The sequence below is a fragment of the Leopardus geoffroyi genome, chromosome B4 (assembly GCF_018350155.1).
Source record: "Leopardus geoffroyi isolate Oge1 chromosome B4, O.geoffroyi_Oge1_pat1.0, whole genome shotgun sequence".
NCBI lineage: Eukaryota > Metazoa > Chordata > Mammalia > Carnivora > Felidae > Leopardus > Leopardus geoffroyi.
Window position 1 is genome coordinate 12,610,918 of NC_059341.1, and position 13,403 is coordinate 12,624,320.

The 13,403-nt window shown below is 52.2% G+C and overlaps 1 protein-coding gene across 12 annotated transcripts in view; it reads right to left on the reverse strand.

Moving 5' to 3' along the window:
- FRMD4A (FERM domain containing 4A) overlaps positions 1–13,403 on the reverse strand; it is a 612,832-nt gene that overhangs the window by 55,875 nt on the left and 543,554 nt on the right. For all 12 annotated transcript variants that reach the window (XM_045464721.1, XM_045464725.1, XM_045464723.1 and 9 more), the window contains 3 exons: positions 12,651–12,727; positions 7,406–7,544; positions 727–868 (listed from right to left, as the gene is read on the reverse strand). In XM_045464721.1, the coding sequence (XP_045320677.1) occupies positions 727–868; positions 7,406–7,544; positions 12,651–12,727 (358 nt within the window). The remainder of the gene's footprint in view (positions 1–726; positions 869–7,405; positions 7,545–12,650; positions 12,728–13,403) is intronic.

Consider the following 13,403-nt stretch of genomic DNA (forward strand, 5'->3'; position numbering starts at 1 on the left):
AACAATGACCCCCTCCCTCCCGCTCCCTGCGCTCAGCAAACCTCCGCCTCTTCCTGTCACCGCGGCCAACGGCGTCCCTACTCTGACCATCAGCCGGTCCGAATTCACACGCAGAGCCAGTCTGTCCCTCTCGCATCCAGTGACAAAATGACTTGCCCAGGGCTCTTAGAAACACACTTGGAATCAGACCCTGGGACTCCCAGTTGCAAAAGGTGCTCGACACTACGTGGCATTCTGTGACAGCAAGACTCTCCGAAGGCCTGGAGTTTCTGGCCTTCCAGAGTCCTGAGGAGTTCGCCTGAGAGCAGGGCGGAGGGTCGCTCAGCACCACCAGCCTGCCTTCAGCCCCCCTCCTTGGTAGAATTCTCCTTTAAGGGCACACAAGCGTGCCCCACCCCGTCCTTGGACTTGACGCTCCTGACCGTCGGCCATCGGCATTCAGAAGGCTCTGGAGGGTGCCCAAGAGGCTTCTGCGGCCGACGGTCCATCCCACGCTGCCTGGTTCTGCTGCTTCGGATCTCCCCCCACCCTGTGGCACTCTGGGCGGTTTTCTCAGATTCCCGTTTGGCTCAAAACCTCAGTCTCACAACCCGAGCCAGCTCCCGGCGAGCCTGCCAAGCTGCCTCCTCCACGGCTGCCACTGGCCGGCCTTGCCCGGAGCCTCGCTGGGCTGGGCGCCGCGCCTGGGCGAGCCTCCTCCACGCTCCCCTCGAGGCCCTGCCGTACCTGATGACAGGAGGCTCCCGCTGCTGCCGCTGATGATCTTCCCTTTGCTCCCCATGTTGGCCAGCTTGGAGGTCTTCAGCGTGCCGGTCTCGGTCAGGTCGATGGCGATCTCGCTCAGGCTGCGCGCGGCATGGATTTTAGACTAGAACGGAAAAGACAACCGGGCTGTGAAGAGGCGTTCACCTCTGGTGGAGCACGGCTACCGCTCGCCGGCTTGGGGTCCCGAAAGGTAGCACAGGGACTCGTTTCCTGGCTTCCAGCATTCTTTAAAATTTTTTTTTCAACGTTTATTTATTTTTTGGGGGACAGAGAGAGACAGAGCATGAACGGGGGAGGGGCAGAGAGAGAGGGAGACACAGAATCAGAAGCAGGCTCCAGGCTCTGAGCCATCAGCCCAGAGCCCGACGCGGGGCTCGAACTCACGGACCGCGAGATCGTGACCTGGCTGAAGTCGGACGCTTAACCGACTGCACCACCCAGGCGCCCCCTGGCTTCCAGCATTCTTAACGTTTGTGTTCCTCGGCCCCATCCCCGACCACTGACGCTCCCCGCGTGAGGTGGCTTTAGAGCACACACGAGGGATGACGTTTCCCAAGCTCTGTCTTCCACAGGCTGTGCCGTGCAGTGCCTAGTGCAGGGGCTTTGACGCCACACAGACCCGGTCAGAGTCCTGTGCGGGGAACGTTCCTTAATCTCACCAAACCTCTTTATTCCCAGCTTATACAACGGGACGAACACCGCCCGCCTTTGCAGGTTCTGTTAGGGGCAAAGGACAGCAGGCACGTGAAGGCTGCCTGAGGCCGTGCCCGGGAACCCAGCTCTCGATAAAAGAGTACTGACTTCATTCTGTGTTTGCTTAAAAAAAAAATTTCTTTTTTACATTTATTTTTGAGAAACAGAGTGAGACAAAGCGTGAGCAGGGGAGGGGCAGAGAGAGAGGGAGACACAGAATCGGAAGCAGGCTCTGGGCTCCAAGCTGTCAGCACAGAGCCCGACGCGGGGCTCGAACCCATGAACCACGACATACCTAACTGTCCTCTCCAAAGTCTAGATTTTAGTTAACGCTCCACTCCACTGTGCTTATTAATTGGCCCGACTTGGCTAAACGTAACAGGTTGGAATAATTAGAAGAGAAATCTGTAATCATAATTACATTCCTAAAAGTAACTGTTTTTCATTTAAACGGCCTTTTTTAGCTACTGCCTGCGGTCAGTGAAAATGGGGTGTGCATTTTCTACACGTGTTTGATCTTTTTTTTTCCTTCTTCAGGAAATCAGTTGTTGTGATAGTACGTCAGGCAACATGCTTTACTCACAGCACGAGCCTAACAAAAACAGTATCAATGCTGGGAGAACCCATACGTGTGCTGAGGTTTCTTTCCACGGCCGTCGGCTACAGCACATAAGCCGATGGGTTTTCGAACTCGGTTTGGAACTTGGTTTTTTGGTCACTTAACGTGCATTTGCCCAACCACCCCCTCCGTGTGAGACCAAGTCTGTCCACCAACCGGAGAAGCCAGCAGAGGCAGATGTGGGGGCTGTGGAGGGGTCGGTAGACATCATCCATTCTTCCTTATTGACATTCTCTACCCGAGTCCCCTGCGCTGTCCAGCAAAGGCTATCACCCCGTGCCTTCGCCCTTCCTCTGGCCTCCATACTGACGCGGACGCTGACGTCCATGCCTTCCGAGAGCTGAGCACTTTCCTCTTGTTAGAAGAGGAGAGTCTGAGGGACCAAGGAAACGCAGGAGTCTTGCGGTTTGCCAGGTATGAAGCATCATCCCATCGGTCCTTCCTTGACTGAGGTCTCCTTTCTGTCCTCAACTCCTGTCCCCGCATTCAGAACCAGGCCACCTCCCTCAGGTCAGGGCCTCCTTGCTGATGACCTAATCGCGGCCACCAGGACCCCGCAGTGCTCCGGCTTGCAGCAGAAGCAGGAAGCACCTTTCACTTCACACGGACAAGGCAGGCATGTCCACAGGGTATATTTGGTTGAGCTTTACCCTCTGAGCAAGCCGAGGAAGCACACCCATCACCGTCTTTAGCAGCCCTCTCCACGAACGCCCACGCTTTAATAAAAAGAGCTGAGGACGCTTGCAGTTATGTAATGACTCACGGAGACGCGGACCAACTCAGCATGATGCGAAGGGGCCCAGAGTCTCAAGTCAGAAAGATCTGGACTGGAATCTTGGCCCTGGCCAGGTAACCATTGTTTGACCATGATCTTCAACCTGGCTGAGGCTCAGATCCCTGTTTATAAAATGAAGCTCTTAAAACCCATGTGGTGGAGTTGTGATAAGGACTCAATTAGATAGTATACATAAAGGCCACTGGAATGGAAATTGGAACGGGATACAAATCATGACCTGGAGGCAATTTGCTAAATGAGGGGAGATTGATGGTTCAACCTGGGATTCGGGGGATCTCATTAACCACATGCCAGACCTATCCCCACCCACCTCCAATCCTGCCACTGATCAGTGTCAGAGGCAAAAACCAAAATATGGAAAAGGGAGCATCAGATATCCTTTCCCAAGGGAGATCAGATTCTTAGAAGCTTTAGGAAATTGTTGGCTTCTCTCTGAATGGAAATACCACAATGACTAAACAGACCCAGTGGAGAGAGCACACACTAAGAGGAATGAGTACGGATTGGGAGATTGTATTCTGGCAAAGTCAAGTCTTTGGGACATCCCAGAAGAGCCTCCAAAATTCTGGACATCCTACTTTGGGGGCCTTGCCCCACCAAGTTTTATTACTGATATCCCACAAGAAAGGTTTAATGGTCCCCTACCAAGCTTTCACCCTGCTTTTGATCTAGATGGAATGAAGAACAGAGGACAGATTAGAAAAAAAACAAAACTCTTGGGGCACCTGGGTGGCTCAGTCGGTTAAGCATCCGACTTCTGCTCAGGTCATGATCTCGCGGTCCGTGAGTTCGAGCCCCGCGTCGAGCTCTGTGCTGACCGCTCAGAGCCTGGAGCCTGTTTCAGATTCTGTGTCTCCCTGTCTCTCTGACCCTCCCCCGTTCATGCTGTCTCTCCCTGTCTCAAAAATAAATAAATGTTGGGGCGCCTGGGTGCTCGGTTGGTTAAGCGTCCGACTTCGGTTCGGGTCATGATCTCAAGGTCTGTGAGTTCAAGCCCCGCGTCAGGCTCTATGCTGGCCACTCAGAGCCTGGGGCCTGTTTCGGATTCTGTGTCTCCCTCTCTCTCTGCTCCTCCCCTGTTCATGCTCTGTCTCTCTCTGTCTCAAAAATAAATAAACGTTAAAAAAAATTTTTTTTAAATGTTAAAAAAAAATTAAAAAAAAAGAAAAAAAAAGAAAAAAACAAAACCCAACGACTGAGGAGGAGGAACCATGTCCAGACTAGAGGGCAACTTGACGAGTCCCTGCTTGGAGTTCAGAGGCATAGGGTCTAATGTTTACGCTCCACAATCTGAACTTTCAAGTATCTTCCTCTGATATCTACAAGACAGTCCTCAGCTCTGGGCTTCAGAGGTTGCCAGGATCCAGAAAAGACAACATTCCTCATCTTGGGGGTTGGCACACAGAAGTTACCAGGCGTGGCTGGTCCCTGTACAGCCTCTCATTCTGAATGAGCCATACGAAACCAAGCAACATGGGCTCTTTCTGCTCCGTCTCTGGAGATAGAGGGAGCATGTGTGTGTGTGCACGTGCGAGAGATGTTCTTACATGATTTGCACAAGGACCCTGAAAGAAGAAAATACCAGCACCAGGGAAGAACCGGAGACTTCTTGGCCACCCTCCCCTGCTGACTCAAACCACTAGACCACGCTTGTCTCCGGGGCTGATAAGCATCACTTGGGAAGCCTGGGCTTTGCAGAAGCACTTCGGAGAAAGGATTGGCTGGCCCGGCCCGACTCACTAGGGTGTGAAGCAATGGCCAGTGTGCCAGCCAACACAGGCTGCTCAGAAATATTTGGAAACTCGTCCCAGGCGTGTCAGCCGTCACTCACCGGAGATCGTTCTGCCCACCGGAGACGGATCACATCACCCTTGTACAGAGAACGGCATTCCAGAAATGAAAGGTGGTGTAATTCCGGAGGGGAATTTTATCATCTCTGATTTAATCTGGGAAACTTTTAGAGAATTTAACCTTTACACAAGTGTTGGCCAGGGGATACTGTGTTGGATTAACGACGATAATGATAAAAATACCAATCTCCAAAAGTGGTTTCACACGCATTGTGTCATGGGGCCAATCAATAATTTCCGTGAGTAATTTCCTTCCTTGTTCTCTCATTGGGGAGGCAAAGCAGGTACAATGAGACACTTGCCTAGGGTCAGAGATCTGGGAATGGAGTCCCTGGACCTCCTTGTGGAGTTTATTCCTCACCTGCCACTGTGGGTTGAGGACTTGGTTCCTACGAGAAACGGGAGGGCTCTGGAGCATCTGTGAGCGAGCAGAGCTGACTGGGGGGAAAGTTCTCCCGCTCCCGGGCCAACATGTACTTCCTTCCGTCCCCCAGGGGTCACTGAGATGGACAGCTGAAATTCCCCTATTGTGTGGGCACCTGATTTGGCCTTTTAAAGGATACTTGCTGCTAATAAATGAACCTTGAGACTAACTTTTTCCACTTTACTTGTTGCTTCAGAGGGCTGACCTGTTAGCCTGGCAAAGAAGCCTTCTCCAAATGCAGAGGAAGACCATCTTTGACAGGGGGAATGAAGAACCCTAAGAACCGGCCTCTTGGGGCACCTCGTGGAGGGGGGTTCAGTTGTTTAAGCGTCTGACTCTTGATTTCAGCTCAGGCCATGATCTCTCCATTCGGGGGATTGAGCCCCGTGCTGGGCTCTGTACTGACTGTGCAGAGCCTGCTTGGGATTCTCTCTCTGCCCCTTCCCTGCTCAGGTGTGCACTCCGTCTCTTTAAAATAAACAAACATTAAAAAAAGAAAAAAGAAAAAAAAAAAGAACCTGCCTCTTGAGTTACTCAAGAGACCCTCAATGCAAAAAACCAGCACAGGGTAGAACAACTCAAACAGCTAATGTACTAACCTCAGGGTGAAATACACTTTGTCTTTTCTCCTTTCAAAATTGTGCTACTGGTGTGTGTGGGGGGTCTGCCCCCAAGAGGCATCAGTGGTGGGGTTCAGGAGGGTTGCCAAGGTCTCCACCCCTCACCACCCATTCCCGAACAACGCAGAGGATGGAATCAATGTTTTAAGGTTCTGACCTCGAACTCTTGCAGCCAGAGGGCATAATGCGGACACCCACCCACTGTCTCAAGCTAAAGCATGAGTCAAAATGCTTTGGCCCGGTTTCTTTTGATCTAATTGGGCTTCAAATCCCTGTGCCAATGTCCATCATCACCAGGAAAGCTGTGGAATGCTCCCATTATGCCTAACAACAACAAAAAACACTACTCTGTGCCCATTCACCCCAGAAAATGACCAAAAAAGGGGTCAGGAAGACTTCGCAGAGGAGAAAAACGTGTTATGAAGGACAAAGTGACAGCCTGGCAGGAAGGGCCCTGATTTGAAACTGATTTATGAGCTGAGAGATTGTTTCCTTTTCTCCTATTTTCTTACTATCTTTCTCCTCCCTCCCACTTGGCCCCAGGTCGCTCCGGCTACTCCTCCGCCCATGCCAGGGAAAGAACAACGCCACCCAGACAGGAAGTAAGACAGAAGAGGAAGCCGTCAGGATCCGAGAGGGCTCCGATCTGCTGAATCTTGGGCCCAGCAAGGCCAGAGTCCAGCCACCTCCACACCCACGGAGGACCCACATGATGGGACAAAACGTCCCAGGGGCCAAGGCTGGATCTCCCTCGATAGTTCTGAATCGCCTCTGCCAAGCCAGCAGGATTCTGGAAAGGGGCAAGACCCGTCTAGATGGGGCTCTTGACCAGAGGGCTAATGAAGGAGAATGGCTTGTGGAGGTAAGGCAGGGCAGCATGGCAGGCAGAGGCGGGAGAGGAAGAGGGGGCCGAGTGTTGATAGAAGCTGTGTGTGAACCAAGGAGACGTCACTCTCCCACCCGCCAGAAAATGCACCTGTGTGTCCGCACTGGGGCTGGGTCAAACCTCCCTCGGAGGATGGCTGTTTACCAAGGCCTGAGGCTCCAGGTCTACTTTAGGGAAATGGCTGGGTGGTTTTTTTTTTTTTTTTTTTTTTTTAATGTTTCCAGTTTTTTTTTTTTTTTTTTTTTTTTTTTTTAAAGGAACTGGCAGTTGGAAAAGCCTGGAGGGTTTTCACAGCAATTATCCTAAACAGTTAGATGGTGTCTATTAATTGCAAACGGGTTGTTTTTTTTTTTTTTTTTCTCTCTCTCAAAAAGGAAACAATATGCCACTGTTGAAACACCATAAAGGGCTTGACAGCTCGTTCCTAGGAGAGGTTTCTGAAGTTCAAAAGCACGCTTGGAATTCCTCAAAAGGGCCCTACCTGGCTGCAGTAAAGGGCCAGAGCCCCTGACCACGGCACGGGACGTACCCTCTGGAAGAGCCTGTCTCCTTCCTCCCTCCTGTAACTCTGCAAGGCAGGTCTGTACCTGTGCACCTCTCGGGGCAGGGGACACGGTGCCGCCCCCACCCATCGAATTCCTGAGCCCTAAATTAGGAGACCCAGACTCAGGCCCTAGTGCAACCCTCAGGCAAGCTTCCCTCTTGGTAGAAAGGTCTGGTCTTTGCAAAGTGCCTCCCAGTCCCTGACTTACCTTACTCTGCTTTCTGTCCAGATAGAACTGGTGCTGGCTAATGGCCATAGCCCAGATGGACTTGATCAATGCTGGACATGCGTACCATGTATGTACCGCGATGCCACTGTGTCCAAACGTCCTCCTGGTCACTGAAGCCCTGTGACAGCAAGAATCAGAAGGTTCAGGCATGTTTATGATGAGGGACTCCACTGATGCGTTGACAGCTTTTACCAGGAACCCCGTGGGAACTAAACGCCCTGGCATAAAGGGGACATATGAACACACATGCCAGCATGTACACACACACACACACACACTTAGGAAACTACATAGCAAAGTCCAGCTTTTCAATGTAATCAAAATTATATATATATATAAGGCGTACAACAGGATTTGATGTACACAGTGAAATGATTCCTACGGTCAAGCTAATGATCATTCTTCACATAGTTGTGTCACAAGAGCACTGGAGATCTACTCTTAGCTCACGTCCATTATTCAGTGCACATCATTAACTACAGTCCTCATGCTCTACCTTCGATCTGTAGGCTTATTTGTCCTACCCAACTGCAGCTTTGTACCTCTGACTGATACTCCCTACTTCCTCCCTTCCCTGGCCCAGGTAACCACCCTTCCAGTCTATGCTTCCACTTTTTTTTTTTTTTTAATGTTTATTCATGTTTGAGAGAGAGAGCATAAGCAGGGGTAAAGCAGAGAAGAGAGAGGACAGAGGATCTGAAGCGGGCTCTGCACAGACAGCAGCGAGCCTGACACGGGGCTCGAACTCACGAACCGTGAGATCAGGACCTGAGCTCAAGTGGGACATTCAACCCACCGAGCCACCCAGGAGCCCCTACTATTGGACTTTTGGGATTCCATATATTCGTGAGATCACCCAGTTCTTTCCTTTCTGTGTCTGGCTTATTTCACTTGAACATAATGTCCTCCGGGTATATCCACATTGTTGCAAATGGCAGGGCTTCATGCTTTCCCGTGGCTGAATAATATTCCCTTGTATTTATACACACACACCACAATTTCTGTATCCTTTCATCCCTCAATGAACACTTAGGTTATGTCCATATTTTGGCTATCACGAATAATGCTAATCTTTTGATTTACTGGCTCCTTAGGGTTCAGAATCCATTCAAGCTTCTGTCTTGTCTGGGATAAGATGGGTCATTCTAGGTCACTGGATGGCCCTTTTTGAGCTTCAGCTCTTGGCATTGGGCCAACACAAACTTCAGGAACAGGAAGAGCCTTTGACAATGTCCTTTAGTAAACAGCAGGCACTGCTGCCTATGGTGAAGGATAAGTCAATTCTGTTCTAATCACCACCACCACAGGCCACAGCCTGTGGGAAGTCCCGAAGGAGTCCAGACTTCTTACACTGCTCTAACTCCGTGTTCCTTGAGAGAGTGGTTATCAATCTCAAATTTATTCACAGGGCAGACAGGGTATACAGAATCAGGAGAGGGAAGGCAGAATGGAGTCGAGCCAATCTTCTCCACTACCCCCCCCTCCACACACGTTTATGTAGGAGATAGGGCCTATCTGTGTATGGAGTAGACAGAGGCAATTAGACTTTAAAAATAAAACACGAGGGGCCCATGGATGGCTTAGTCGGTTAAGCGTCCAGTTTGGGCTCAGGTCATGATCTCACGGTTCGTGAGTTCGAGTCCCCCCACCAGGCTCTCTGCTGTCAACACAGAGCCAATTTTGGATCCTCTGTCCCTCTCTCTCCCTGCCCCTCCCCCGTGCTCTCTTTCTCTCTCAAAATAAACACTAAAAAAACCAAACCAAAACAAAATAAAAGTGGGAAACATGGGTCCCAAAGGAATTCACATCAATGGTGCAGGGAGGGGAAAAAAAAGGGTTATAGGATGCTTCCAGTGAAGTGTGTCCCTTAGGCAGATGGTTTGGCAAATGAAATCTGAGAACATGTGTTTGCATGCACGTGTGTGTGTGTGGGTGTGTGCAAGGCAAGGTGCTGGGGTGGGGCCTGGGGTTCCCCACGGGAACATAAGAAAAAAGCGTGTTCTCAAGTTTAAGGTGTCTAATTTGGAAGATTTTCCCTGCAAGACAATTTAGAGCTGCTCCCATCATGGAAAAGGAGCCGGTGACAGAGTGGGGAGGAATGCCCCACAGATCCCTGTAGAAATAAGAAGAAACCATGATGGGAACCTTCCACTTCGGCTTCTATGCCAATGGCTGCTCCTGGGACCCAGTACGATCCTTTCTCCCAGAAAAGCGGAGTTAGAAAGGATGAGGGACTGGAGGCATGTCTGAGTGCAAGCACGAGAGTGGCAGGGGCCAAATGCTCATGTGTTTCAGGGAAGGCAGGGGAGGAAGGGTCCAGGAGGCTCGCCAGGTCTGGGAGGTGCTATACAAACAGCACATCAGACCTGGAGTTTTCTCCTGCTCCATTATTAACATATCTCTTCTCCGCATCTCTCCCTTCAGGCTCTTCCCACCACACTGACTTTTCTGTTTTGCCTAAACCTTAGAAACGGAGTATTTGCCAAGAACCAGAGAACCAATGTGGGTATCGAGCTGGGGGTGCGTGTCCGGGAGCACACGTCGTGCGTCCCCTTCTGTGGTCCACGCTGGGCCCATCGACTCAGGACGCGCCCTCTGCCTGGGGTGATCCCCGCTCCCTGTCTGGGTCCCACCCTCTTCACCGCAGGATTCTTTTCCTTACTTGCCATCCCAACCCTTCACCTCTGGCTCCTTCCTGGCTGGGACCTCCTCAATGCAGAGTCCATCAGACTCCTGTTCCCTGCTCCAAATACCTGTGGCAACAGCAGCGGGCGAGGCATTTAAGATAAGGAGCGCCCTGTGGGCCCTGGGAAGACCATTTGCTGTCCTAGGAGGCAGGAGGCGGCTGAGAGCCTTGGCTCTGCCATGAAACCCAGTAGCTAACAACCCATGGCAATCCCCTAGGTTTGCACCGGTGTCCATCTGGAAAAGGGGTCCTTAAAGCTGCAGTCAGCTTGGGTTTCCAACTCTGACATCAGCGTAGACACCTCCCTGGCCACCCCCTCCCTGCCTGCCTCTAGGGTGGAGGACGGCTGTTTCTTTCCAGGAGAGGTGATCACACTCCTGCTTCCAATGCCTCCCTTCCCTCCGCTCTCTTAAGAACCTGAGAGGTTCAGCTCAGAACCTCTCCTGACCAGGCTGGCTTCTCCACTCTCAACATTTAGGGCCTGTGCCATTCAGCACTCAATTGCCAGTATTTTGTATAGAGCGGAGTGGTAATGCCTGGGAGTCTTAGAGCCAGACTCCCCGGGTTCAAGTCCTTCCTCCACCACTTACCGGATTTTTGTAACCTAGACCAGGTTATTTTGTTTCTTTTGTGCCTCAGTTTACCACAGGTACAACAGGAAACTAGTAATACCCATTTCCTGGGTTTACAGTGAGGACACTACGAGATAATGTGTCCAAGTCTTTAGAACAGTGCCTGCCCATAAACAAGAAATACCCAGTTCTCTTGCCTTTCTCCCCAGCCGTGCTAACCTTTCTGGACACTGCCTCAGGGCCAAGGACCTCTTTCTGTAGCCCAGAATGTCTGAAACAGGCTAAAAGCCCCTGATAATTATGTGTGAGGTTTGGACCCTTTGCTTTATCTTGGGCCTTAGGAAAGGGAGGGGAATTTAGTATTGTATCACGGACAGGGTGACAACCAGGGAAAACACACACGCACAGATGTGTCCGAGGTGCGTGAGTTAGCAAAATTCCCAACAGAGGACAGGCATGGACAGTGTGCACAGCCCCTTAGATGACCCAGTCCCTAGTTTTTGTCCTGTCGGACAGCCCCTCTCTGCATGGGACCCACTGTGGCAACATTCGGTTCACTCTTTTCAGACACAGAAGAGCGAGGGGGGAGAGAACCTAAGACTGGTCTGATACAGTTCACCCGGAAAAGCAGCAGCGAGTTCCTTCTTGGGGGGAGGCCTGTTCTCAGCGTCTGTCCCTCCCCCACGTGGCCTGCTCGGCAGAGGCAGGGTCCGGGGGACACTTCGCATCACCTGACTGTGCAGACTGGCTAAGATGTTCTCCATCTGCTAGTCTCATGGAGAAGGTGGGGGCATGGGCTGAGCTGCTTCCCTCCGAGGGAGTGGCTGCTTCAGGCAGATTACACGGTGGGGCGGAGAGACATTTTCCCCCTGCTGGTTTATCGCTGGTGGCAGGGGCTGAGACACAGCACAAGCTCAGCCCTCTGACTTGGGTGTGGGGGGAGGGGGGTGGGTGGCAGCGTCTCGTTCTGAGAACTGTCTGGGCGCAAAGTGGCCCGTTTTGGGTGCTCAGAAGCCATGTGCGAGTGGAGCCGGGGCCAACTCCTCTTTGGCTGGCCAAGGCTGGGGTAGCTATCGCTGGTGCCCAAAAGCCCAGTTTGCACCTTTACAGAGTCTGACCTTTCCACCGTCTTCCTGGAGACCCCTTCTTGTAAACCCATCTTGGGACCTATTAAAAGCAATTTATCCTTGGGTGTCAGGCCTGCTTTTGGGGAATTCTGGGCTGCCTCGAAGTCCGGCACTGCCAGCAGACAAAGAGAGGAAGAGCGGCCGGTACGTGCTGCCCGAGAACCTTCCACGCAGGGGTTTGCTGCATTCCAAACGGGGACCCTATTGTTTGGCATCTGACTTTGAGAGCACTGATTTTTCTCCACTGGTGCTCCCTGGGACACAACGTGGGGTGGGGAGAATCAGAACTGTGTTTCCTTCACATCCACCCACCACACTGACACCCTGAAACCACAGCTCGTGGAGTCAATTAACACAGCTCCCTTGGGTACAAATCCCTTTTGGTGCTATCTTCCCAGAAACACTCTCAGAAGCTCTGAACGAGCCATCCATCCCCTCTTCCCTTGGCAAGACCTCTCTAGAAGGACCCAGCCCACTGCCCCGTGTAATGTGGTGCGGGTTACCGAGTGTCACCCACCTTCCCTAAAACGCCCCGGCACGAGCAGGGACAACTCCGCACGTATGCACACCGCACACGTGCAGCCAGGTGCCACGGTGACCCAACTGCCAATTTCTCTCACGCGTGCGCACGCACACCCAGCGCACACTCGAATCCACCGCATCCATCAACACGTTGAGCACAAAACAAAGCTTCGCTGTCAGCTGTGACGATACTCCCCGCGGTCAACCGTCCCCTCCCCCCCTCCCCCAAATGAACAATGACAGCACAAAAATCGTCAGCTCAATAACACGCCGGGTGGACCACGCGCTCCCGGAAGGAAAGGACTCTTCTAGCTTACCTGCGGGGGTCATGAACTTCCACGGAAAACTTCTTTTCTCTGAAATACAGGTTTTCCAACTGCCTCCATTGGAAGATCTGGGCAGAAAACAATGCGGTTTACGTTCAGAAGCGGTTGGCTCCGGGCGGGCGGTAGTCCTCTCTTTGCTGAACTTCTACAGCTGGCAGCTTCCTTATCAACGCTGAGACCACACAGTTTGCACCTCCTCCGTCTCTTGCTACACACCCCCGCACGCTCGCGCGCGCGCGCACACACACACACACACACACACACACACACACACACACAGAGGCTGCTCTCCAAATTCAAAAGTGGTTAACGTGGGTGTGGATTTTCCTGCAGGTTTCTCAACAGGAACAAAACAAGTTCTTTTCAAGTTGTTCCCCTCTGCTTTGCCCTTTGTTGCGGGATCCACGACCCTTCCGGCGCCGCAGACTTTTCCCTCCACGGGGAGGGGGGCCGAGCGCGAGCGCTGGGAGGGAGGGCTGCGGAGGGAGAGCAGGGGAGCTCTCACAGGGGAGCGGGGGCCATCTGCGCGCGGCGCCGAGCTGAGCCTTCTCCCTCCAGTGCTGAAATGGGAAGGCGGTCAAATTCCCAGCCTCCCATCGGGACTTCACTTCCTGCCCACTAATGTGTAAGAGCTCGGACTCGCCCTGGTGAGTCGGCTCCGGGAAGCTTCTCTGCGAAGGGCGGGGGCCGCTGGAACCTTATTTCAGGGGTAGGCGACTCGACTCGAGATAAGGAGACGAGCCT